This window comes from Vulpes vulpes, chromosome 16 (genome assembly GCF_048418805.1).
Source record: "Vulpes vulpes isolate BD-2025 chromosome 16, VulVul3, whole genome shotgun sequence".
NCBI classification, from domain to species: Eukaryota; Metazoa; Chordata; class Mammalia; order Carnivora; family Canidae; genus Vulpes; species Vulpes vulpes.
In genome coordinates this window covers 71,463,914-71,491,466 of record NC_132795.1, presented here as the reverse complement: position 1 = coordinate 71,491,466, position 27,553 = coordinate 71,463,914, and the positions used below count along the sequence as shown (strand labels likewise).

The 27,553-nt window shown below is 41.3% G+C and overlaps 1 protein-coding gene across 6 annotated transcripts in view; it reads right to left on the bottom strand.

The window, feature by feature from the left end:
• The window catches only part of AFF3 (ALF transcription elongation factor 3), a 522,770-nt gene that overhangs the window by 94,310 nt on the left and 400,907 nt on the right, over positions 1 to 27,553 (bottom strand). For all 6 annotated transcript variants that reach the window (XM_072743000.1, XM_072743001.1, XM_072743002.1 and 3 more), the window contains one exon: positions 20,790 to 20,841. In XM_072743000.1, coding sequence (XP_072599101.1) covers positions 20,790 to 20,841 — 52 coding nt within the window. The remainder of the gene's footprint in view (positions 1 to 20,789; positions 20,842 to 27,553) is intronic.

Sequence of the window (27,553 nt, the reverse complement as noted above, 5' to 3'; positions counted from 1 at the left end):
CCCAGGCTATTCCTCATTCCATTTAGACAGCAGACAAAATAGAATCTTCAGAATAGAAAAAAAAAATGACACATCGGCGTCATCAGCCCTATTGCAGAAATGAAATATATCCTGGATGGGAGCTGCAGGTCTTTGTATCAGTCAGTCCAACACTACCGAATTACTACTGTGTAGAGACTATTGTGCTGGGCTCCAGGAGGGACAAAAACAAAAGCAGAATTAATCATCGTCTTGGAGAAGCTCCATCCCTAGGTAGGAAGTCACACCGGAGGCACAGGGATGACTTGAGGACATTTAGGAAATCACACACAGATGAAAAGGTTAAGGTAGGACAGCGTTAGGAGGGGGCAGGTCTGAGTGACTGCTAAAGGTTGGTGGACCAGTAGCTCCTCAAACAGCGCCTAGAACTGTCAGCAGGTGCTCGGTAAATATCTACTGAGTAAACATTACATGAATGAATCAATGAGGGAATCCTTCCCAACTAAAGTTGGAGCAGAACTTGAAAGTCAAGGAGTGTCTGGCTGTGAGTAGGGGTGTTTCTTCCCATTACATGCATGAGGGGGATCACTGCTGGTGTTAGGTGCCTGGGGTCGGGGGTGCAGAAAACTTTCAAAGATCAGGAGGGTCCCTCATACAGTGAGGAAACGTCCCCTTAAAACGACAAGGGTGGCTCTATGGAGAAACACCAGAGCAAAGTAGGAATGCAAGTCAGAATTGAAAGAAGTCAGATTTGCCTCCGGGCCTGGCAAAAGGAATTGAAAATAAACAAATAAGAGGAACTTAGGTAATTCCCACAAATGATATAACCACATTGATTTAAGAAAAAGCACAAAGTTGTAAAACTGGGAAGTGAAAGTCTTACGTTCTGGGAGAGGTTTTGTCATTTATTTATATGGCAGCCTAGAGTCTGGCCCCTCAACCTATGTCTGTTTCCAAATTGCGCTTTCCTTCCTTGAAGGGGATGACAAGGGAGCCAGTCAGTCAATACCCAGGCTATTGCAGACAATCTAAAGGGTTACTGCCTCCCCTTTTCTCCTGGTTTTTGGTAAATTAAGGCCCAAATGTCCTGGCATTCCAGCATCACAGAATTAGTCCAAGAGAGGAAAGAAGAACATCGCAGAGCTTCTCTTGGTGAGGACACCCAAGGGAGTAGGAAGAGGCATAGGGGAAGAGGTGAGAAGCCTGAGAAAGACCTGGAGCCCAAGGAGCCCCCTCGGATACCTCAGAGGACGGGTACTTCCTTCTCTTGCGCTCCTTTCTCTGTGCGCTCCTGGAGGGCCAGCCTAGCAGCATGCCCACGAAAAGTACCCAGCAAGTGACGAGCAGCCATGTCTATTCTCAGGTTTGTCTCCCAAAGGGTTCTCTTCTCACTCATCAAGATGGCTTTCACTTTTGGCAGCTATCCTCAAAAAGAACTTAACTCTCTACCCTTGAGTCTGCCTAAATATACAAAAATAATTTGGAACTCTCCAAAGGAAAGATGGCATGCATTATTAGTACAGCCTCTTAACATTATCTCAGCAGGAGGCAGTGGAGACGGACTCTTCCCAGAAAAACAGAAATCATAAGGGATGTGACTAAAAGTTCATCAGAAACCTCTAACATGGCCTCTGAAGTTTTCCCTTGCCATGGGCATCCATGTTTAAAAAGTCTATGGACTCTTTTCTCTCCTGCCTCCAAATACTTCCTGCTGACTTTTGTGATAAGGAAACAGTGCTTTTTTTTTTTTTTTTGATGTGCAGCCGATAAGAAAATTATTTAGACAGCAAAAGCAACAAAACCCAAACAGCTCAGTTGCTCAAGCACCACTGGAGTGATGTGTCCCAGGCGGTGGCACCTGTGGAGAATAACTGTAGGCCTGATGCAAGCTCTCACATAAGCTTAACTGGAAACTTGGAGCAGGGGCTGCTTTCTCTTAGCAGATGGATGGGATGCTAGGGCTGAAAGGCTCTGACATAGGTCATAGATATATGAAGGTTTAGACATCGGTCATCCCACCAGTCATTAAGCTGTGTCTTTCTGTGACAGTCACTCTTCAATCTGTCCACACGATGCATGTCACCATCCACTTCCCACCATGGTATTTAGCACCTCTGATTGCCTGCACCACTATTTTCAATGCCTGGTTTTGATTGTGCTATTTAATTTGCAGTTATTCTACACCATTAAAAACTTTACAGAGGGTGACTCATCATCCATCAAGCAAAGAGATGAGAGTATTTTAAACATTTTAAATAATTCCTTGAGAAAATAAAAGCTTTATGGCATTAGATTAAAATTGTATGTCATATACCGAGGCAAAGACCACATTTTTTTTTTTTTTTTACTGCCTTGTCTCTTAAAAGAAGTTTGATTTTGCATACTATTTCACTTAATGGTTGGAAAATAATAAAATAAATAAACACTGGAATTAAAGAGCAGAGAAAAAATTACTTAGGTGACTCATGATTGAAGCCTGAAAAACTACTCATAGTAAACTAGATGAATTGCCCAATTTCCTTCTTTCAAGAGTTGTACATTACAGCAACCATATTTTTCTCTTCCTAAATTATCAACTCCTCTAGTAACTTTCGTCTTACTCGGTTATCAGCAAAATAGGTTGAGAAGGTTAAGGGAATGCTTCATTGATCTCTCCGGAGTTCATTACTCATTCATGAATGACTCTGAAGCATAAGTCTACAAGACAAAACAAGTTTTCTACCAGAAATAATCATTTTCCAGGTTCTCTCCAAGAGATGACATCTTTTCTCTGTCTTCATTACAGTAAGCTCGGTGTTTTGGAACATAATCAGTAGACATTCAGGTTTCAATGTATGCTAAATGAATTACCAGTCACAATCTGTTATTGAAGGGAACTCAAAGAGGAAATTAAGTGCCCTTCTTGTAATTGGGTTGTGCACAGAACAAGTTTATGGATGCTGGAGTGGGAAGGAGAATGAAAGGAAGAGGCTGAAATTCAGAGCGGTCTCAGGATAATCCAATTTCTTTTTTACTTGCTAGAAACAGATGAACGTGTGGACAGATCTGTAATTTAATCTGAAGTATCTCCGACGTAGGCTCAGCTTGGGTGACAGGCAAAAGTGGACAAAACTCTCCCCACATTGTACTTAGGATCTAGAGCAAGTCAGGCATGAAAAGCTAAACATACACAAACATTCTAGATCATAAGGTCTACGGCTGAACAGCACAGGGCGAACAGAATACTAAGGAGATCTCGGTTGGTCAGGGAAGGCTCGCTAAGTAAAGCACAAAAAAGCTCATGCCTGCAGGATAAAGATGTTACTGAACCAGAGAAATGGGAGTGAGTGGGGAAGGAAGGGGTCCAGGCAGGGAAGACAGTTTGGGAGCAAAGGCCTAAGGTAGGCCTAGATCTTTGTTCAGTCGAAGAACTACATGAAGGATAATACGATTGACATTTTTCAGGTATCATTCTGGCTTCTGTGTGGTGAATGATTTTGAGCAGGAAGGGACCATTTTGAGGTTGTTGCAACAAAGTAGGCAAGAGAAGTGCTTGGTAGGACCAGACAGGAGAGAGTCTGTGTTACATTCTGGAGGCAGAACCCAGGGAAATGGTGATTGTTAAGATGTGGCACAGACATCTGAGGCATCAGGAATGAGTCCCAGGTTTCTGGCTTGAGGCGCTGGTAAGCATGAAGAGCCACCGATGCATAGAGATACATGGCTGAACTTTCTGGATCTACAGTTTGCTATCCTCAGAGAAGCAGATTCAGGATTCAAGTAGTTAGAACACTTCCTTTATTTCTTCATCTGCATGTGAATAACCTCTATCTTTTCAGGCTTATTATATGACAGTAAAGCAGGTATCTCTGCGGCAGTGATTTTAATCATTTGGCTTCACCTGTGTTAGGATGTTGTATTCATATGCAACGACTTGAATTAATACTATCACAGCTAACCTCAGTTCTTCTGTTTTGGCACTACTAAAGCACTCTGGGAAATTTAGACTGGAATCACCTACCTTTACAGGACTTCTGTCTGGTGAGGCCTTAGTTTTCTTGCCATTTTTCTGCAAGTTGAGGCTTGTATTTATTAATTAATTTCACGGCTTAATTTCCTTCTACATCTCTTTAACACATCTTATGTTTCATTAACTTAACTTTTTATGCTGTTGCTTTTCACTTCAGTCCTAGCTCATGGGTCTCTTAACTTTTTATGCTGGGAGCTTCTGTTTCTTGTTTTCAACCTGGTTAGCAATATTTGTCAGACAAATTTTGTCCAGTCTTATGCTCTTCAGTATTTCCTCTGTAATAATAAGTCTTGTCCATTTTCAGATTTCTAGAAATGTTGTCTAGGAAGGATTTTTTTCAGTAGCCTTTGACCTTATCCTGTCCTCTGTCAGGGGTTGGGCAGAGTCAGAGATGACAATGTAATTTTTGATCCAAATGAGAACATTTTGGAGGATGAAAGGGGATGCTACCCAGATGGGTGTTGGGGGCAACAAAGAAAATCTGCTTTTCTGGGCACGCTGGGCTGTATTGTATGGCTGCTCTAATAATGACAATGCTGCACAAATATAAATAAGATCAGGATGAGAAGATAGAGTTTCAGGGGCTTAGGAGCTTGTCAATAAAGAAAGCAAACAGCGGAATGGGGTCAGCAGCAGACAAATTACCTGCATTCTTGTTTAAGTCAAGCCAATGTTTCTGTCATTTTCCTGTTCTCTTTCCAGCTGCTCTTCCCTTTATTTACATTCTGCCTATCATCTGAGGTCTAGCTCACCCTTTTTATAAGTGCTCCTTGACCAAGGCGTTTGTTGATCTTCCTCTCTCTGAACTCCTAGCCCAGAACACGTGTTAGCACCAGGTCCTTTTCTTTCTTGAGGACTTTGCCATCTGCTTCGCGAGAATTCTAACCTGGGCTCCACCGGTTCCTTGAGGATCACTGAAGGTGGAAACCCTAGCCCTTCTCCCCTCACCAGAAAGGGCTTCCTGGAGACTGACAACGGTGGGTGGGATTCACAGGCAGGATGTGGGATATGGGGATATCATATGGGGATGATAATATGGATGCTATTTGCCACAGCTCCAATCTAAGTGTTGGAATACATTTCTTTTTCTTAGCTATATATTCTTTCTTCTATTTTGCTTTCTTTAAAAAACTAGGGTACACTTTCCTCTTTGAAGAAATTTTGTCTCGTTTCCACCCCCGCCCCCTGCCGCCGCCACCAGATTGCTTAGATTTGTTTATGTCTACCAGGAATTCTGTAAAGACAATAATAAATGTTTATTGAGCACCTGTTATATCCCCTGGAAAATGCTGACTAGAGTTGATATTATACAGGCAGATGAAGACTGCCTTTATAATGGTATCTCATAATTTGGCTCCTGTTACCAGCTGACTGATTTGGGGGACTTGTTTGAGGTCAGATTAGCAGTGACAGTCTAATTGGGCCTTTCAAATCTTCGGAGAGGGGTTAAGGGAGACACGCTTGTTTTCACTGAGCATTTTCTGGACATTTTACTCATTGGAGATAAACTACGAAAAATTTGTGACCTCCGCTATGCAAGATGACAAGTTCCTGCCTCTAGGTTCTGGAAGCTTTGGCCTTCACAAATGAAAATTTAGGGGCAGCCACTAGGAGTCAGGGGAAAGAAAGGAAAGATGTGAGGACTATGTGAGCACATGCCACGGAGGCTGTCCCCTGTCCATGGTGATGACATCAGACTCCTCCTAGAGGGGCTGGGGCTCCACTGAGGACCTAGAACATAAAGGGCATCCTAGATAGTAGGCCATACTGAGGCCCAAGGCAAAGGCAGATTATGGGACAGAGGGTCCCAGTGGCTTCCTGGAAGCCTGTGGGGTGGGGAGCTGGTGTGGGAGTGTAAGAGGTCAGTGTCAAGTGCAAGAACAATGGTAGGAAGACCTATGGTGGGGCATGAAGCTGTCAGGATTCACCACAATGTCGGGGGTGGTGGTCTGCAGAAGTAAGCTAAGCAATAGCCAGCCCCAAGACAGGTCAGAGGAATGTGGCATTGCTGTCCATGGCAAATAGCTGCATCTAGCTGGCCAGCTGGACACTGACCCCATAAAGGGTCAGGCTCAGGGAGGCTAGATACCAGCTCTTTGAGGACAGGGAGTGAACCAAGCAGGTACTTTATTGAACAGCCCTCGGTACAAGGTTTAACCAATGGCACAGAGCACATAAATGGTGGTAAGTATACTGCTGCCAGAAGACCAAGTCATACTGGGACCTGTCCTGAATGCTGTGGGGATGATGGGTTAGCTGTTATCTCATTCATTCCATTCACTCTCATTCCACAAATATTTTATGCAGAGGATGAGAACTCAAAATTGGCAACTGGGCTTTAGGTTTTAACATGGATTCTAAAGTTCAGAAAAAATAAAAATAAAGTTTTTCAAGATTCCATTAGGGATGCCTGGGTGGCTCAGGGGTTAAGTGTCTGCCTTCGGCTCAGGGTGTGATCCTGGGGACCCAGGATTGAGTCCTACATCGGGCTCCCTGTGTGGAGCCTGCTTCTCCCTCTGCCTGTGTCTCTCTCTCTCTCTCTTTTTTTTTTAAGATTTTATTTATTTATTCATGAGACAGAGAGAGGCAGATTCCGTCAGTATAATTACAAACTTCGTGTTCCTTTTTGTTTTTGTTTTAAGGAATGAACAAGGCAGTATTTTGCTCTTAAACAGCTACCATCATTCAATTGTCAATTGCCCTCTTGTGTAAAAGGATCTAGCACATCTTTGCTGAACTATTATTTTGTTCAAAACCAATATGACACTCTCTATGAAAATGCTTTCCCTGTAAGAAATTAATTTTTTTTCCTTGTGGTGTTTTCCAGTAAAACCTTTAGCACTTTCTTTCAAGGTACTAAATTAGGGACTATTTGTGGCTCCTGCTGGAGGGGTGGTAAGTTATCAGTCTCTCCCCTTCTGTTCCAAACATAACTACTTTATTGTCCTAAAGAACATGTTCACAAAACTCAATCCCCACTAATTAGGGCTGGGTTGTCTTGTTATCTATGTTCTCAGAATGTTTCAGTTGTGTTAGGAGAGAGATGATAAGAGTCAGATAAATAAAAACTTGTAACATCTAGGCCTACATCTTCAGATTTCACATTCCATCTTCATTGTATGCGTGGCATAAATACCCGGGGACTAAGTTTCAACTCTAGGCTTCCAGTTTTTATCATAATTTTCAATTATTAAGTGGTATATGTGCATTATAGGAAAAACGACATGCATACAACAAACAAACACACAACAACAAAACAAAAAACCACCTCTATTTTGCCACTGGGGTGATAGCTACCATTAGCAGCTTGGTGTGAATCTATCCCTATTCTCCATGTAAATGGAGAGTAAAGTAAATCAGGGCTGTCTTGCAGCCAGTCTGAACATGGCATTGCACGAAGACTATGAAAGTTTTGAAAAGTAAGGGAAGTATCAAAGCCTCTTGACAAGAGAGGGTTGGGGAGATAGACTGTAACACACTATAAACCCCATTCTTCTTTATTCAGACATATTTTCCAAGTTCCATGCTGTGTGGCAGTGGCCCTGTCTCTCTTCTCCTTCCCTCCTCCTCTTTCTCTCCCCTAAAGCTCCAGAACTTCTCTCCTCTCCCTCCTGTCTTCCATTCTTCTATGATTAACTCCTTGCCTTTTCTGATATAAATCTTCCTCTACTCTTCTCCTTTTATTACTAAATAGCCATTAAAAAAGGTTCCAGAAACACAAATAAAGAACACTCTTGGGGAGAAGGAAGAGAAGTAGAAGGGAGAGGGGAGGATGTTAAAATGTGTACTTTAACAGCTTTACAATAATACATGTTTTATATTAATATAAAACGTTTTCTATTAATCTACTTTAGTATTTTTGTCCAGTTACATTAAGATATTGAAACAGGGGTTCGGTAAGGTTGACTTGCTCATAGTCACAGAGTCAGTAAGTAATGGAACCTCAGGTCACTGAGGTACCACAGAGCACCCCAGTCCTGTCTCTACCTCACTGTGACTATTCTTGTCAGAAGGTGAATTAGGAATTCTTTCAATCTCAGTGCCAAAAGGACTAGTGGAATCCTGTGTGGATACTAACACACACACAGGGCAAGCTTCCTGTGGGGATGCTAATGAAGAGGAAGCGTAAGAGTCACCTTTTAGACAGGTGTTTGCAAAGGAGATGGGAGGGTTTTAGGTTTCTGAGACTAAAGTCTTTTCCTCAAGAGGTTTACAGGTAGAAACATATAGTTTATCTCAGAGCTTGACAGAAACTCCTAAGGAGGAAGTCTAGTTTATTTTATTTTATTTTATTTTATTTTATTTTATTTTATTTTATTTTATTTTATTATTTTATTTTATTTTATTTTAATTTTATTTTTTTACCTCTAGAGCTCACCAGGACAGAATTGCATATAAAAAGGAAGTGCTTGCTGCCTGGGTCAAGTCTAGGTAGGTGCAGAGATAACTGAGGATTCACCAGGCAAATGAGGCAAACCCACCAGTATTGCTGGATGATGATGAAAAATCCAAGCTCAGCTGTAAATTCTCACAATGGTGACAGTGGTGGAAACATCTGGATTCTGGGACAGAACGCTGGCAAGGTAATAGCCTTCCATGAGAGTGTGTATGTGTGTGTGTCTGTGTGTGCAAGTGGTTATCTAGCATCTACAATTTCAAACAAGCAAACAAGAATGATCAACATATCTAAGGATGGCTGAGTAGCTTGGAGATAGTCTACAGGTAGTACGTCGATTTAAATAATTCCTGGTTGTTGAATGGAATGGAAGGTTAAATTTGGAGTATGGAGGGGATGCAACCTAAGCCCTGCAATTCTACTGTGGCTTTGTGGCCTGCTTGTTAGGGTTGGTCATCCACACACTCTTAGAACTCATCTCACAGAGCAGTTTCACTGTGGGCCAGATCTTGAGCATGGCCAAGATGGTGATGGCCTGTTAACAACTCTCATTTTTGGCATTGCAGGTAGATACTGGGTTCAGTCACTTCCTACTTTGTTGGGTTTGCCAAATGCCTTTTAAATCTTTCAACAAAATCCTTATGCTACCCCAAAATAATGCTTTGGTGGGGACCCATTCACTTTCCACTGACCTTGGTTTGTGTTCAATTATTATGAATGCAACTGGAGCCTAAGTTGTGTGGAATATAAACGTTACTTTGTTATTGTATAAAGATGAGAGTCACATAGATGTTTTGATAGTTTTGTTGTAAATGCAACCAAAATCTTAAGTCTGGCTTTACGTTTCACTTAAACATCTTTTTCACTTAGATGACATAGCAATATTTGAAGGTAAAAATAGTCTTGTAATAGTTAAGAGTCTTATGGTTGCACTTTGCAAACCAATTTTTTTAACATAAAAGAAAGTTAAATCGATTCTGATTGTGTTCCTATTAGTATTAGCATTTTCACCTCTCAGGAGGCCACTGCCTTAGGGTTTATATGTGAAAATAGTCTCACATATAAGATGTTGTAATCATATATTCTTCTCTGAACTGCTTTGGACTTTTAAGAATGAATCCCAGTTTGAAAGAAGTGGCACCCAGAGACATGTTGTTGAACTGACCTCCCTAGAGAGATAGTCCAGCTAACTTGCACTTTTTGAGCATGAAGACGACCTTTAGGTGGCCTGATGTTTTGGGAACTGTCTGCCCAGCTTCTTAAAGATGGTGTTCTATCACTCAGCACAACCTGTTGGCTACAAATATGGTCAGGATGGAACTGGCAAGTGCCAAGGGGCGTTGAGTTACCACAAATGATTATGCTCCATGTAGAAACAACAGGCTAAGAGAGTCTCCTGAGAAAAGCTGTGCTAGGAGATAACCAGCCCCACTTGGAGAAGATTTGGAAAAACACAAACAAAAATAAAACTTTCCAAGTGTATATCTGGACCAAACACCTGAGTGACTGTAGGTAAATCCCTCACTAAATGAAACCACTCAAGCCTGGATCTGAGTGATAGCATATACTCCGAGGAACATCCATTCTCGAATGGTTACACTTCTGAAGAAGCTATTGAAGATTAAAAACCATTAAACTCACAGGACAAAGGACTATTCCTCTAAGTTAAATAGCTACATCCTCTGGAGGGGGATTTCCACTTCCTCTGCCAACCGGGGGCTCTCCTGGCAGGTGTATTGAGAAGAGGAGCATGTCTATCAACTCTTGATGCATGCATGGCCTTTCTTCTGTTCTGCAAATGGAGAGTCTATATTTTGTCGGTACTGACATTCACCATTAACAAACACTTGGCTTAGTTTCAAAAATGAAGGTCCTCTATGAATTCTTGAACTTAAAGCAATGATTCTGTTTCTTTTGTGTGTGTGTGTGTGTGTTAATTATATATTTACCCAAGTTTCATGGATCATCTTTTAATTTTCATATAATTTTCTCATTTCCTGGATTTCTGTTCAGGGTCTTCCAGCTGAAGCTAGTCACATCCTATGGTCCAGGCTGGCTGGGCATAACTAAACAGACATAAATCTCAATTGGGTCCTTGGAAGAGGTCTGAGAAAATATTTTAGGAAATAGGGTTCTGGGCCTTTGTGTATCTGTGCTCAGTGACATTTAAGTCAGCTGATAATTTCAGTTTTGGAAATTACTGTTCATTAACTTGAAACAAAGGCCATTACATTTTTGGGTGTCTACCCATGCTCGTGTTTTTCACAAATGTTTTTGAAGAGTGGCGTGAGTTAATAAAATTGGCCATATTAAGAGAATTTCACATTTGCTTCTGGTGACAATAAAATTTTATTTATATAATCTGATTTCTTAACTAAGTTTTAGGACTGTTATACAAATAAAAACCTCCTGCTTCACATTTGAGTTTTTACTGACTTCGACAGAAGCTTCAAGTATATGCTTACTTCATACACATGACAAAAACCTGACAGGCAGCAGTTTTCAAATTGACTTACTGCTCTATTCCTATATTAAAAAGAAACCAATTCATCAATATGATTAAATTGGATATTTAGCTTAGGTATAACATTAATTCAAGACTAAACATAAAACCAAACATAAACAACTCTTTTTTTCCCTATTCTATTAATATATGCTTTTTTTTTTTTGTACATTGAGGGCAGAGCTTTTCCTGGCATTTAAAATTTACTTTAAATTTTTAAGGCTAAATTATCATAATGAATATCACTAATGTGTCTTGTTTGATGTTCGGCACTTAGTGGGCATTTAAGATATTCTCAGAATGGCTCTAATGTAAAAATTTTTTAGCTCTTGTTTGACTACAAATAACATCTACAATACAGTTCATTTCTAATGTAGGAGAAACTTGATTTTGGAATCTTGCCCCTCAAACCTGGTCCTGATTACTGCTTCAACTCCTGTTTATATAATTCTACACAAGTTTGGCAGGATTCAAGAGCACATACCAGGGTGTTGGCTTTTATGAATCTCCTGGGATGTGAATGTCAAGCTGACTGGATGAACTCTGGCCACAAATCCCAGACAAGCACAATGACTCTATTTATTCAGACTTGGCCGCCTGAATGCAGATTGACTCTGTGGGTAATAAATTTTCACAGGCCAAGAACTCCGGCATCAACCAAGCTGATCTTGAGAAGAAAAATGTACCCAGGGAAGTGGAGCTGGGCTGCACAAACCTCCTATGTTTTTATTCCACGTCTGCATATCATTTAGTTAATTCATTTGGTCACTGATAGACATGCACTGCCAATGGCTTCAGAGATTCTTTTCAAAAGCTCTGCTTTCTCTTATGCAATTGTCATATTAAAAAGGAACAAGGGAAAAAATGAACAGCGCCTATTACAATTGGCAATCTGCTTTCAATATTACACCCCAAACTGATGTTAGTTATCCAATGGCCTGTATGGTAAAAAGGAGAGAACTGAGTGGGAATGCTTCTGTGTCTTCCCATAAGAAACCAAAGGCAACAAAAAGCAATGAGAACTGCAATTCAGTGCTCAGAGCAATTGCACCTATAATCTTGACATCTTGATGTAGTGAGGCTCTAGATTCATTCCAAGAGGGCTGAGATTCTTTTTGAGGGACACAATTAACACTCTATGCATTAAAAATAAGAAAAGAACTGGCTTTTTAACTTGAAGATTTATGTTAACTACCTAGATATCTATTAAATTAATTGTGTGCTCTCCAAATATTGATTGGGGATTAAAGGTAACTTTTCTTCATTGTAAGAAGTAAATTATGCCAGAAGGAAAATTTCCCTCTACAGATTATATCCAATGATTAGTGCCTGTAAAATTAAAATTGTCAGTTTGAGTGGATAAACTATGCTCATTTAAAGAGAAAAATTCAGTTATACAATTAAAATGAAAAGACTGCTTGATACGTGTGGATAATGTAATTACTGGAAGCTACAGGCACATACGTAGCCATTCAATTTGGATTCCTGCTTCTTTACTCTCCCTAAGCTTATATATTTGTCATCTCTGAAACACTGTCTGCAGTTGACACTCTCTCAGCTACTCCTTGCTGAAAGTTTAATCATCTGTTCCTCTCCTTAAGCCTTAGCTATAATAATTTCATCTAGATATTTGCCTTGTCCGACTTCCCCAAGCTTTTCCTGACTTGAGAGGCAGAGCTCCTCTTTTTACCAAATTGGAAGACATGAAATATAATCAATCGCTTCAAGTCCATTAAAAAAAATTCCTCTAGTACTTGGTGACTTTAGGAATAACTTTGTCTTAAACCTTCTAATTTCTTTGCATTCTTACATGAGGATATTGGCCTTTGGAATGTTAAAGTCAAGAGTTACAGAAAAGGGGATCTAAGCAAATTACTACTACATGTATCAGCATTTTTCATTTACCCAAACTAGAAAATGGATTCTCATATTATTTGTCCTAGTCCCAGTCTGAACCTTATCAAGTGTGAAAATTATAAGAGCAAACATTGGAATACGCTTCCATTTTAATTACATCCCCTAACTTTCCAGGTAAATTTTGTCATAATCTTAGCTCTAGAGTTCACAGTAAAAATTCTGCTATCATTGAAAGGGAAGGCTATCGAGAAACCCATTCTTTTGGTTTTGAAGGCTTCTGTTTGAGATAAATTCTGAACATCTGTAACTTCAACATGGCTTCACGGTAACCATATTTAAGGAGTGATTATAGGCATTTCCATGGGGATTGGATAGAACTTTCCTCCTAAATAGGTAGATTATTTGTACATTAATCTATGGCCACCTTATGATTTTGGATCTTATGTTTTTGTCTTCTCTGTCAACACCTTTGATCTTTGGATAGGATTAACTTGAAAAATTGTAGTGCTCAGTAAAAGAAATAAATCTAGAGCAAAAGTTATCTTTGATACTGTGTATGTATTCATGTATCCATCCATTCAGCAAGTATTTAGAGCCTGCTGCTATGCCACACCCAGTCCCTGCCCTCAGGAAACTTCCAATCTCATTGGTAGAGACAGATATTTTAAAAAGTAAACATAACACGTCACTAAAGTTATGATAAGACTTAAGAAGAAAGGTTAAGTAAGATGGCTGGGAAAAGGACTAACTGGGGGTCCAATTTAGATAATGGGGAGGCTCCTGAGAAACTGAAAGTTATGTTATGCTTCCAGCATGAGTAGGTGTTGGTCAGACAAAAAAAAAAAAATGATGGAGAAGCCTCTGGAGATCCTGAGGCAGCTGAGCATGGCCTGTTGGAGGAGCTGAAAGAAGGCCCATGTGGCTAATGTGTCATGAATGAGCTTAATGTGATGTGAAGGAAAAGATGTGAGTGAAGCTGGACTGTGTAGGGTAGTGTTAGTCATGCTATGGGTTCTGGATTTTATCTCAAGTGAAATGGGAAACTTATTTAAGATTTTGGACCAAGGAATGAGTTGATCTGATCTGATATATATAAATATATATATATATACATATATATATATATATTTTTAAGATTTTATTTATTCACGAGAGACAGAGAGAGGCAGAGACACAGGCAGAGGGAGAAGCAGGCTCCATGCCGGGAGCCCGACGCGGGATTCGATCCCAGGACTCCAGGATTGCGCCCTGGGCCAAAGGCAGGTGCCAAATTGCTGAGCCACCCAGGGATCCCTATTTATTTATTTTTAAAAAGATTTTATTTATTTATTCATAAGAGAGACAGAGAGAAAAAGGCAGAAACACAGGCAGGGGGATAAGCAGGCTTCCTATGGGGAGCCCGACACGGAACTTGATCCCAGGACTCTGGGATCATGACCTGAGCCAAAGGTAGACGCTCAACCACTGAGCCACCCAGGTGCCCCTGGTTTAGACTAGCCAGGATGGAAAGAAATGGAAAGGCTAGTATTTAATTTTGGAGGTTGAATTTATAGGCCTTAGAAATGAAATTAACATTCAAGTGGGAAGTGAGAGTTGTCAAGGATAACCCTGGTGTTTTCTAGGCTTAAACAGAAAGTGGCCCTGTCTGGCAGGGCCACTTTCAGAAATGGAAACAATCACAAGAAGAATATATCTGTGTGTGAGTGGGTAAGGGGTGGCAAAGACCAGAAGTCCAGTCCGGCACAAATTGAATGTGAAATGCTTGTGATACATCCAAGTGGAAAAGTCAAGTAGGTCTGCAGTTCAGAAAAGAGTTCTGAACTGAGGATGTAACTTTAGAAATTGTAAGTATATAAAAAAATGAAGGTCATGGGAATGGATGAGATCACCTAGAGAGAGAGAGAGAAAGAAAAAGGAAGTGGAGAACAGAAATCATGAATAAATGCTGAAAGACTCCAATATGTAAAACTGGGCAGGGGAGGAGCAGCCAGCAAAGGAGCCTAAGAAGAAATAGTCAAAATGGTAGGAAACAAACCAGGAGTTTAGTATTAGACACCTCAAGAAAAGTGGGGTGATCAATAGTTTTTTTTTAAGATTTTATTTATTTATTCATGAGAGACACACAGAGAGAGGCAGAGACATAGACAGAGGGAGAAGCAGGCTCCATGCGGGGAGCCTGATATGGGACTCAATCCCGGGACTCCAGGATCATGCCCTGGGCCAAAGGCAGGCACTAAACCGCTGAGCCACCCAGGGATCCTAATCAATAGTTTTCAATGCAGTAAGTCTTCTGGTAAGACAAGAGACTAAAAAAAGCCCATACGTTTGGCTCTGTGAAGCTCACTGGTGACCCAATGCATAATTCTGATGGGGACACGGGACAGAAAGGAGTCAAAAGAACAAGGTCCCAAGTAACAGAGAGGAAATGGGACAGACTTTTGATAAGAGGAAAGCAGTGTTCTCATATAATAGGAGTAAAGGAGGGGATGAGTGAAGATGAAGGTACTTTTGTGGATCTGGTTATGGAAAGATGAGGCTTTCCTGTTGGAAGCTGGTCAGCCAAGGTATGCACTAGGTTGAATAAGAGAACACACGTCAGCTGCTTACTCAAAAAGTCAGGAAAATAGAAAAGGAAATGCCCTGTTATCCATGTATTATCAGTTCTGTGATGGAGGACACTAAGGGAGAAAACCTGTAAAATGCTATCACCAATGAACTGTTAATAAGTTATGTATGTATAATGTAGTTCTTGGAACAGCCACTAGAAAAGCCATACAAAGAGGTACACTAAAAACACTAGAGGTAAATAAAACCTCTATTATCTAGAGGTAAATAAAACCATCCAGAATTCTGCAGGATGTTCAAGAAACGTACAGAAGTCAGGAGAAAGAAAAATGAAAACAGAAAGAAAAGGAAAGTGACGGAAGAGCAAAAATAAAGTGAAAGACTTAAGCCCTAATATATCAATAATTACATTAAATGCAAATGTTCTAAATACGTCAATCAAAAGACAGAGATTGGTTGGGATGTCTGGGTGGCTCAGCGGTTCAGCATCTGCCTTTGGCCCAGGGCCTGATCCTGGAGACCCAGGATCGAGTCCCACATTGGGCTCCCTGCATGGAACCTGCTGCTCTCTCTGCCTGTGTCTCTGCCTCTATCTCTCTCTGTGTCTCTCATGAATAAATAAATAAAATCTTTAAAAAAGACAGAGATTGGCAAAACAGATAAAAATATGACAACATACTGTAAGAAACTCACTTCAAACACAATATAGGTGGGTGGAAAGTTAAAGAATGGAAAAAGTTGTGTAAACATTAGTCAAGAGTGCAGTAGTGGCTAAGTCAGTATCAGATACAGTACACTTCAGAGCAAAGAAAATTACCAGAGATGGAGTGGAACATTACATAATAATAAAAAGTCAATCTACCAAGAAGACATAGCAATCCTAAATGTTATGCACCAAATAACAGAGCTGTAAAATATGTGAGGCAAAAACTGACAGAACGGAAAGGAGCAGTAGACGAATCCACAGTTATAGCTGGAGACTGCAGCACTCCTCTCCCAACGATTAATAAAACAACTAGAGAGAAAGTCAGCGAGGATCTAGAAGAACTCAACACCAACATCAACCAACAGGATCTAACTGACATTTATAGAACACTCCATCCAACCACAGAATATACATTCGTTCAAGTGCCTGTAAGACATTTACCAATACAGACTATATCTTGGGCCATAAAAAATATTCAGTCAATTTACAAGAACTGAAGTCCTACAAATGTGTTCTTTGACCACAATAGAATCAAACCAGAAATCAATAAAATATTACAGGAAATCGCCAAACATGGAAACAAAACACCCATTTCTAAATAATCCATGTGTAAGGGGGAAGTCTTACTGAACTGAAGGACAATGAAAATACAAAATACCAAAATTTGTGGGATGTGGCTATAGCTTGCTAAGAGGGAAATGTATAGCACTATGTGCTTATATTATAAAAGAGGACAAGTCTCAAATCAGTAATCTTTTTTAAAAAAAGATTTTATTTATTTATTCGTGAGAGTCACAAGAGAGAGGCAGAGACACAGGCAGAGGGAGAAGCAGGTTCCCTTTGGGGAACCTCATGTGGGACTTGATCTCAGGACCCTGGGATCATGACCTGAGCCAAAGGCAGATGCTCAACCACTGAGCACCCAGGTGCCCCTCATATCAGTAATCTAAGGTCCCTAAAGAATCCAGAAAAAGAAGATAAAAATGCATGGAAAGCAACAGAAAGAGGGAAATAATAAAGTTAAGAAGTAGATAAAATCAAAAACAGAAAACTTAATAGAGACTATCAATGAAACAAAAACTTGTTTTTTGAAAAGATGAATGAAATTGAAAAACCTCTAGCAAGATGACAAAGACAGAAATAGGATCAATATCAAGATGAAATGGGATATCACTGTAGACCCAGACATTAAAGGGATAATAAAAGAACAGAACATTCTGCACATAAATATGATAACTTAAAAAGATATGATAAACCAATTACTTAAAGAGCATATACTGCCATAACCTACCCAATGTGAAATACTCTTAACAGCCCTTGAACTATTCAGAAAGTAGAATTTGTAAGTGTTAAAAATCTTCAGGTTTATGTGGTTTCACTGGAGAAGTCTGACAAGTGTTTAAAGAAAAATTAACTTTAACTTTATATAAACTCTGCAAGAAAAAACAAGTGCAGGGAACACTTCTCAATTTATTTCATAAGCCAGTAAAGTAATGCCCTTCTTTTCGTTTTTTTTTTTTTTTTGGAATGCCCTTATTTCAAAACCAGACAAAGACAATACAAAAAAGACAAACATGGTGAGGATGCGAAGCAACTGCAATTCTCTTACACTCCTGATGAGAGTGTCAATTGGTGAAACTGCTTTGGAAAATGGTTGAAAGTGATCTATCCAACTTGAACATGCACATACCTCCCGGGCCTGATTTCTACTCTTGGGCACAGACCTAACAGAAATGTTTCCATATGTGCACCAGAAGACCTGTAGAAGAAAGTCAATGACAGTACTACTCTGATACCCCAATACCCTTGTGCCCATCAGGAGTAGAAAGGGTAAGTAAATTAGGGCATATGCACATGATGAGATACGACTGGGCAATGAAAATGAGTACTTTTCAATTACTTGCAACATGGGTAAGTCTCACAAATATAACACTGAGTGAAAGAAGCTACAAATGAGAGTACACACTGTATGATTCCATTGATATAAAGTTCAAAAACAAGCAAAATTACCCTATGGTGTTAGAAAAACAGGAAAGTGGTTATTCTTCTGGAGGATGGTGACTGGATGGGGATTTGGGAGACCTGAGAGGCTGGTTGTGTCTGTGTGGTGATGACAGGTGTGTGTGGTTTTTGAATGTTCATTACATTGCATTCTTAGGTTTTGTGTACTTTTCTCTTTGTATGGATGTTCATTTGTAAGTTGACTAAAAAGCAAAAAACTAAAGGCCTATTGGATCTGATAACATGAAGATAACAGATGAGCACATGTTCTGAGTAGGCTCTGGGGATCTGACATTAATTTCCCACTACTTTATAAATGGTGACCCTGGAGCAGAGAATAGCTTGTGGACTGGGCCAAGGCTGAAAGCTACTAAGTCACTGGCACTGCAGGGGTTTGAACCCAGGGACCAGGGCTGCTCAGCCTGTGCTTATTCACTAAATTAGCCTGTCTCTTCATCCTTGGGAGCACAGAGACAATGAGGATAAAGGAAACCTTAGAATGTTCAAATCCATGTGAGTTTGAGGCAACCTGAGGAAGGGCAAACAGGCACAGCAATCTGAAGCTCTTGTAGATATCTTTGTCACAGGAAGTGACCAATAATCACAAGGACAGCCAGCTGTTGGGTAAGAGAAGGCTAAGGAGTTTAGCATGCTCTGTTTATCGAGGCAGGGAAATATACAATGTATTTTTGAAAGATTTTGGGTTAAGGGACAAATTCTGATGATATCTGGCAAAATCATTTATGTGAAATGTTTAATTATCTCCTGATGCCAGAGAAATGCAGTGTGAGTGTGTGTGTCTACACGCATGCGTGCGCATAGGCTCTACTCTTCAGGGTCACAATCACATTTTGGTTTTGGAGGGGAAAAATACCATATCATTAGCCTTTTTTTAAAGCATGGAAATTATGATTTTGTGATTAGGCCAGGCTATAATTATAGGCCAAAGGAGGATAACTTAATATAATTAGTGTTAGAGCAATCACTTAAACCACCTCATACAATGTCTAGAGTCTTAATTATACTACTGTATAAAAATCACTCATTCCGTCAGCCACTTTCATTGTAAACAATGGAAAGGTGTACACACATAGGGACCACACGTAAGAAAAAAGGATCTAACCTGTATATTCACAATATATTATCAATGATCACAGATTAGAAAGGAGTGGCTAATAGAGCAAAGTGACTCAACTAAAAGTTCTTACTGCCTTAGAGATTGTATCTAGTACATCCTTGATAACCATTTTTTTAATAAATTGAGTTTTCAGTGGAAATATTTCCCAGAAATAACTCTGGAAAAAATTTTCCAAATTAAGAAAGTTTGCTGAATACAGTACTCTGTGAGTTCCTTTTCTAACATAAAGGAGACATAATCTACACATCTGATATGACTTAATCCACAATGTACCTATCTGAACCTTTCACTAGGAAAAAAACATGAAGAGATGAAATCATTAGCTAATAGTCACATAGGTGAGGAATCAAAATCAGGAGTGAGGTCACTCTCAGTTCTCAGTATTGCTGTGTTATGGATAGCTGACTGTCCTGGTGTGCACACCTAGAAACAAAGTCGTCAGTCTCTACAAAACCCAAAGCCTGAGCAGCTCACCTTGCTCAGTTAGCTCTCCTTCACTTTGGGTTTTCCCGGCTTGCCCCCTAGTTTCAATTCAAGTTCTATTTCACACCCAGGCTCTGGTTTGCTAATTCACTTTCTTCCTCAAGGTGAACAGGCTCTTTCTCTGTGACCTTACAGCCACATTCTGCTTAGATGCTCTTCCTGGAAATGTTCCTTTGACTTTTATCTCACCTCTGCACACTTTGCGCATTATTTGCATTTGCATGGCTAGACAGCTGAATCGCCTGTATAGTGCTCCATGACACCTTCGTATAAAATTCATGATTCCAAGATCAACTGCATACTACCTTATAGGGCATGTAAAAATAACTTCTGGAGAAACCTATCTGGATTGTCTTTATACCTACCACATTTGTCCAAACTTGACAAAATACCACACGGATAATAAGAAAATCGGAACAGAGGTGTAGGAAAATCTATCTTTTTATATTTTCAAACTTGCTTTAGAATACAAACATTTCCTGAAATGCAGACGTTGAAAGTGATGAATGTAGCGTGGCTATTTTTTCACCTTAACTGACTGATCGGAAGAGTATTTATAAACCCCTGACTGATGTCTTGAGCTGGTAAATCAACACCAGGGGAGAACACGTTAAGCACATTTATCATCTAAGACAAACAGCCTATTCAGAGCATGATTATTTTTTATTCATCGTTTAAGTTTCACCTCTGCGTTTGCTTCTTCTCAATGTTAATAATATCTGTATAAGACTTCTCAATATTTAATGTTACAGCTTGCCCACTGCATGCTGATGAGGTTAGGTCACACACTTGATCTCTAGAAGACTAGTAGTGAGCTTTGCCAGAAAAAAGAAAAAAAGAAAAAGAAGAAGAAAAGCAAAAATAGGGTCTATTTTGTATTGAAGTCCAGTGGGTGCTAGTGGCTTCCTTGTAAGTGCCCAATGTTGGTTTCAAAGACACAGAAATCACACATCACAGTTATAAGGAAAATTAAGGCTAAGATATTTTAATGGACTGGTCCCACAGCATGAAAGCTCATAATTACCAGAGGGCACCCAGCAGCCCAGAGCACCACAATTTCGAATGTGTATGATTCAGTCAATACCCAGGACAGCCTGGGGGGTGAGCGGTGCTGTCACATTCAAAGGATAGCAACACGTAAGAAAATCTTACCTGTTCATTCTCCTCTTCATCACTACTTAGCTTAAGGTCATCTTCTAACATTCTGAAAAAAAAAAAAGGAACAAAGAGGTACAGATACTTAGCAAATTCAAAATAATTCAGCACGAAAATATCTTTTCTTTTTATTTTTTTAAGATTTTATTTATTTATTCATGAGACACACACACACACACACACACACACAGAGAGAGAGAGAGAGAGAGAGAGAGGCAGAAGGAAAAGCAGGCTCCATCCTGGGAGCCCGATGTGGGACTCGATCCCAGGTCTCCAGGATCATACCCTGGGCTGAAGGCAGCGCTAAACCACTGATTCATCTGGGCTGCCCCAAAAATATCTTTATTAGAGCAATGTTTCAATAATAAGTATATTTTATTTCCTAATTAATTAAGAAAGAAACCTTTTCTTTTAAGCCTTTTTCTTCTGATGTACTTAGGAAATAACAAACTGCCCCATTATGAAGATTAACCCTCACAACAGTCCTTAATAGGGTGAGATGAGTAACAGAATCAAATAGGTGCTTTTGCATGCGAAGTTAGAACTCTATAGTTATTTGCTCAGGTTTGCCATGTGACAGGTGCTCTGCTATGTCTTCATTACTATTTATAGTCAACAACGAGAAGGCAGGTAGCACTGTGCTGACAGCAGTAACACAATAAACTGGAGCTGTGAGGGAAGCTGCTCAGGTCTCCACCAGTCAAAGGTCTGGAGAAGACATCTGCCCAAAAACCGTGCTGGATGAGGAAGACCACATGGGGGAGAAGATTCTGAAAAGACTCTGAAGGCAACTCTCAAGTGCCTCCTCCCTCTGTCGGATTTGCCTTGGCAGAAGCAATGGGGAAGGATGCTTTCGGGTCTGTAGGAGTTCAAAGCAAAAGCATACAAACAAAAAATCAAACCCTCTTATTTCTGCTGGTGATAAAATTGGATTCTTGGTGGCACTGCTGAATTGTTTATAGGAAAATAGTTTTCAGATTAATTCATTTCAAAAGAAATCTCACTCAGAGGGATACTCTGTAACACAAATGAATGCAGGCAGAGCTGCTCTGTGGCGGTGAGGGTGGGGAAGGGGGAAGGGTCCATTTCTGATGGGCTCCAGGAATCAGTCTGAAGGCCACTGAGCCCATGTGCTTGGAGGACCTCACTGTCCTCCTTGAAGTCACCTTCAAAAGACTGTTCCCTAAAATGTGCCTAGTATCTTTAACAGCCAATTACAGGTCCATCCATCATCATGATATTCCTCTGAATATTTTTAAAAGTAATTTCAGTGACTTTTGGGGTGAACTTGGGGGAAAGATTTGCCAGGGCAGCATGCAGACCCAGTTTTGCCCCAATTGGCCATTTGTTTGGAGAAAATCACTTAACGCCTTCAATCTCTGGTCCCATTTCCTTATTTGTAAAGTGACAGGTTATGCTGGGCAATCTCTAACATCCAGTCCTGCTTCAGATTCCATGCATCTAGGGAATAAAGTCACCCCCTCTTCCGTAAAGTAGAAAACCTCTTGTATTTGTTTTAGAGAGCACAGCTGAGCTATCTTTAAGCAATTGCTGCTGTACCACTTAAGCCATAACCATGAGGACACCAGATCTGTTTCCTCACAGGCTATGGCCATTCTACCAGTATGGAGAGTATCACTCTTTTATTATTTCAACCACAGGCAAACCAAGAAAGCATCAGCAAAGACTGCCCTTCACATCTTTCAGGCGTGCGGTCCATTCCCTTTGACCTCACAAACTCCTACCCTTAGCTTCAAAGAGAAGAGACATGGTGGTGATTCATTACAGCATTGTTTAGGAAGAACCTAGGAAAGGGACTGTGTTTTCTTTGTCCTCGAGTCCTCAGTGACTAGCACAGTGACAGCACAGAGTACAATACCAGTTTGTTGGCTGGGCTGGGGCAATTTCCCCAAGACTATTTTCCTACCAAAAGGCACAAATGCCTTTCTGATGAAAAACCCCAGAGAAGCAGGACAGCTTCTTGCCTCCATACTTCACTCTCTAGGGGTAAACTGCCAACTGCAATTTGGTTTGATCTCAAGGATTGCCCTGGAAGCACTGGGTGTTCTAAGCATGGGTGGTCCTGTCAGTGGGTGGCAAGAAGGAGGGGGAAGGATACACACAATCATCACTAACAACCCTTTTGTTGTTGGATAGAGGTCATGTCAAGGGTGACTGAGAAGTTTCATCTTTATATGGGCAATAGCACACACAGACTTGAAGGCCACTATCAACCAGAACAAGAAACCCCAATGTGCCCCAAAGCAAGGGATCTTAGCTTGGCCGCAAACAAGCCATGTGACTCGGTCACCACACGAGGCTGGCAATGCTGAAAGTAACCACAACAGTAAGAACAGTGTGCAAGGTTCTCTTGTAAGGTAGGGAATACAGCTTATTGTTGTTTATTCTGAGCATGTGCTAAATGTGTAAACACATCACTGGGTGTTGGTTTGAATTTCATACTGTCTCTCACATCCCCTGATCCTGGGTAAGTCACACCTCTGGGCCTCAGCTTCGTCATTTCTGTTTTTGCCATAATTTCTAGAAGAAAAGCAGTCAGAAATCCACCTTGCTTTGTGAACTTTTTATATCTTAAAAAAAATGAATTTATTGTGTTTCTGGCTGAGATCTAAAAACAAAGGATCAAATGTAAAAATACTTTGTATTCAAGAAAAATCTCCAGAGAAGTTAGAAGCCAGTTAAATTTCTGAATCCTGAAATATGAGGAAGGGGCATTGAAACACTAAGTCCCTCTGACATGTCCCACAGCAGCCCTGGGACACCACTGTCGCCAACCCCTGCAGCCATAGGCCCGGAGCAGACAGTCACCACCACTCTGCCCAATCATCAGTAGTCACACACTGAGGTGACGGATGCTCAAGCCCATCAAGGAACACAGTCCAGCCTTCCTACTTTATTCTCATGGTCACAGCAAAGCCTCCATGACTCAGCTTCCAAAGCACAGTGCGTGTCCCCATTCCCTGTGTTCTTCCAGCCTGGCTGACCAGACTTAAGGAAGAGGAGCCAAAGGAGATGTCTGAGGTGACAGCTGAACAACAAAGCATAGCTGGAGAAGAAAAATGCTGTAACCCACAAGATCCTAAGAGATGTCAGTGTTTGGCATGTGGCAGGCAGACAGGAGGCCTGGATTAGCTCCCTGTAAACACACAAATGGCACTACTGTGCCCCAGCTCCAATCCTGCCCATTTGAGAACATTTTTATCATCTATTTCTGAAAGGAATAGATTGGCATGGATTAAACATATTAAACACGAACAAACAACAAACAAAGGTTTAAACCAAATGTAAAAGAAAATCCAAACTAAGTGTTGGTGAGGCCCAAGGGCAGAGGTGGAGGTTCTCCAACTCTATTTTCGAAAAAGGAAGGCAAAGCCCCCAATGCTCTGAAGGGCCAAAGGTAGAGTTTCAGATGGGTCATCTGCACATCAGTGCAGGGCCCGTGTTTTGGCATCATGCCGGCTTGTATGGGCAACCTGCTGTACCCCTGCACCCCTACATCTGAGCACCACCGGTCCTCCCTCTAGCCAGTGATGTCTACCCAGCCAGAGCCATTCCCTTAGCCCTCCCCCTTCTAAGGCCCTTCGAGCCCTCCCAGGGGCCTGAACTGTTGATTAGTAGGAGCACTCAGTGTTGAATAGAGGTTCAAGCCAGGCCAGCTAAAAGCACTTTCTACATATTACCTTATTTGACCCTACACACCTCCTCCAAGGTGGGCAATGCTGGGGCAGCACGCTGCGCTGGTCAGAGCACGGACTCTGGAGTCAGGCTGCCCAGGATGAATCCTAACTCTACCACTCAACTAGCTGAGTGACCCGATACCTGTCTCAACGGGTTTTCCAGAGAAATCCTTACACAATCATTGGAAAGTGCTTAGCACAGAACCTGGCACAGAACAAGCATTCAATAGATGTTCGTTTTTTATTAATATTCCTCATTTATCTCTGAGGGTAATGCCTTAGAGCATTTAAGGAATTTGCATGGATAAACAGTTTGGGAGAAAAGATGTTTCTATAATAATACCTTAAATCTAAGCCCTTTGCTCTACTTTCTGGACATTCCGAAAACAAAAGAGATTTTCTAGAGGTTGTGGAGGGGTGATGTATTTTAGTTATAACTGCTGCTGTGGTTGATTGATTGGACATGGCTTCAGAGGTAGAGTGGACACAAAACATGCCCATCAGCTTCAGTATATAAGGAGATCTGCCCTGAGGGCCAGGGGTCAGCCACATGGCCAGGAGGCCCCAGCAGGACCCACCGAGTTATGACAACAGGGGTGCCGAAATAAAACAGAGAATAAAATTGAACTTCTGGAAGTAAGGCCAGAGAGCAGAGTTGCAGCCAGAGGTGCAGAGAACCTCAACCCTGTGCCCAGAACACCTGATGGGCTGTCACAAGCCCTCCAAGGTCGTGCCTGACTGTGACTGGCCCGCGAGTCTGAACCAAGTAACTAAAAATTGAGACATTAAAGGATGCAGGCAGGATTTTTAAACATGCAATTAGGTGATTAAGATTCTACCTATTTTCCACTGGGGAACTGCGTTAGACCATGGTTTCTTAAAATGATTGTCCCAGGCTTGTTATCACACGCTGCACGAACACCTGGCGCAAAGGGTCAGAAGGTTCTGAGCTACGGGCTGAAGGTCCCATGCTCTCATGCAGGGAGGGGGCCTCATGTGGAGGGTCCCCCAGGAAGGCGTGACAGAGTGGCTTCAGAGCTCTGACAAGGGAGGCAGGCACACACAGTTCCCTTTGGGGTTTGCAGGGTTCTCCCTCAGGGGGAGCCCTCTTTCTGCAAGTGAAGGCTGTATGGCACCAGCAGCAGGACTGGCATCCACGATCTCAGCCAAGGATGCTTTCCTGTGGTCAGGTGCTAATGGGGAGGGGAAGCACACTGCCTCCCAGGGCCGGCTCCCTCACATATTACATTCACATCAGTGCTGCCACCTTGGCCATTTAAAAAAAAGACCACCAAATTGCAAAGCTCTGCACACACAACTTAACAGAACCCAACTGCCTCATCTATTGGGAACCTCGGTGGTGCTCAGGAAAGGGAGAAATGAAATAAAACCCTTACGACTTTAATATTTGATTATGGGGGGATCCCTGGGTGGCACAGCGGTTTGGCGCCTGCCTTTGGCCCAGGGCGCGATCCTGGAGACCCGGGATCGAATCCCACGTCGGGCTCCCGGTGCGTGGAGCCTGCTTCTCCCTCTGCCTGTGTCTCTGCCTCTCGCTCTCTCTCTCTGTGACTATCATAAATAAATAAAAATTAAAAAAAAAATTTAATATTTGATTATGGGGACCTTCCCATGTGTGGTATTTTTTATTTGGGCATACAGACACATTTATGTTGTTGCCAGTCCTTACATTTCTGAGGTACACTGCATCTCAGGGAGCAGGAACAGTAGCCTACCCTAAGCAGATGGCCAACTGCTTCTCATGCGCCCCTATTTCTTCACAGGTATCATGAACAAGCACATTAACTACCTTCAAATGTAATGGCAGTCATTTCACAGAGCAGTGGTTTTTAATTAATAGTATTTCCCCAGAATTACTTGCCATTTGGGGCCCTTAACAGATATGAATCCTTTAGCCCTTTAAAGTTCATTTCATTTTGGTTGATCTTAATGGCTTTTAAGAAATCTGAGTTTTAATTGGGCTGTTTGATTTTTCAGATTTGCTTCTGTAGCTGGTGCTACTACTGTCTCCACCTATTTGAGATTTAAAGCCAAAGACAAATGTTTATGACTCCCTATTAAACATATTCATATATGCAAATATCTATTCTAGCAATTAGCTGTGCACCATAGCCTACTCGTTATGCAAGTGCACCCCTCTGCAGGTACTCCCCAAGCCATCATCTCTACTGCTAGGAACATGGGAAGAAGTTATAAAACACCTTTTATTCTGTCTGAAGTCCACTGTACTGTCAGGGTCAGTGCTACCATCTGCCTGGGTTTATTTTCATAAACCGGTAACCACTTGCCTCTTTTTATAAAAAGATTTTTATTTATTTATTCCTGAGAGTCACACACAGAGAGAGAGAGAGAAAGAGAGCCAGAGACTCAGGCAGAGGGAGAAGCAGGCTCCATGCAGGGAGCCCAACATGGGACTTGATCCCAGGTCTCCAGGATCACACTCTGGGCTGAAGGCAGCACTAAACCACTGGGCCACCGAGGCTGCCCCATTTTTTCAGAAGAATTTGGCTCATGCCATTCCAGTCAATCGGAAGCCAGGAAGGCTCAGATAGGCTCACACTGGGGGGTAGTGATTTAGTGCATCCAAGGCACAAATGAAGTAACTTAGTCTGGAAGCAAATAGAGAAATCAGGAGTAAGACAAAGGAGTGGTTTAGATGACCTAAGAGTTTTCAACTCTGATGTTTTCCTATCCAGGGTTTCATATCTATATCTTTTGAAGAATGGTGATTCATAGGGAGATGGTGTTTGCTCACTTGTATCTCCTTCCTGGACTTCCTCTTCCTCAAGTAACCTTCTGATTCTGCACATTCATCCTGTGGTGGAGGATGGAGGCGCACCGTAGCTCTTCTGTTTATAACTTCACTTTTTCTTAGGGACAGTATGTTCTATTGGTCCTTTTCTCCCACTTACGAGCTGAGTACACCTGCTACCTTCTACACAGGCCTGTCTTTCCTGGGGGACAGCATCTCATTTCCTACCATTTAAGACTCTCGCAAAACAAACAAACAAACAAACAAACAAACAAACAAACAAAAAACAT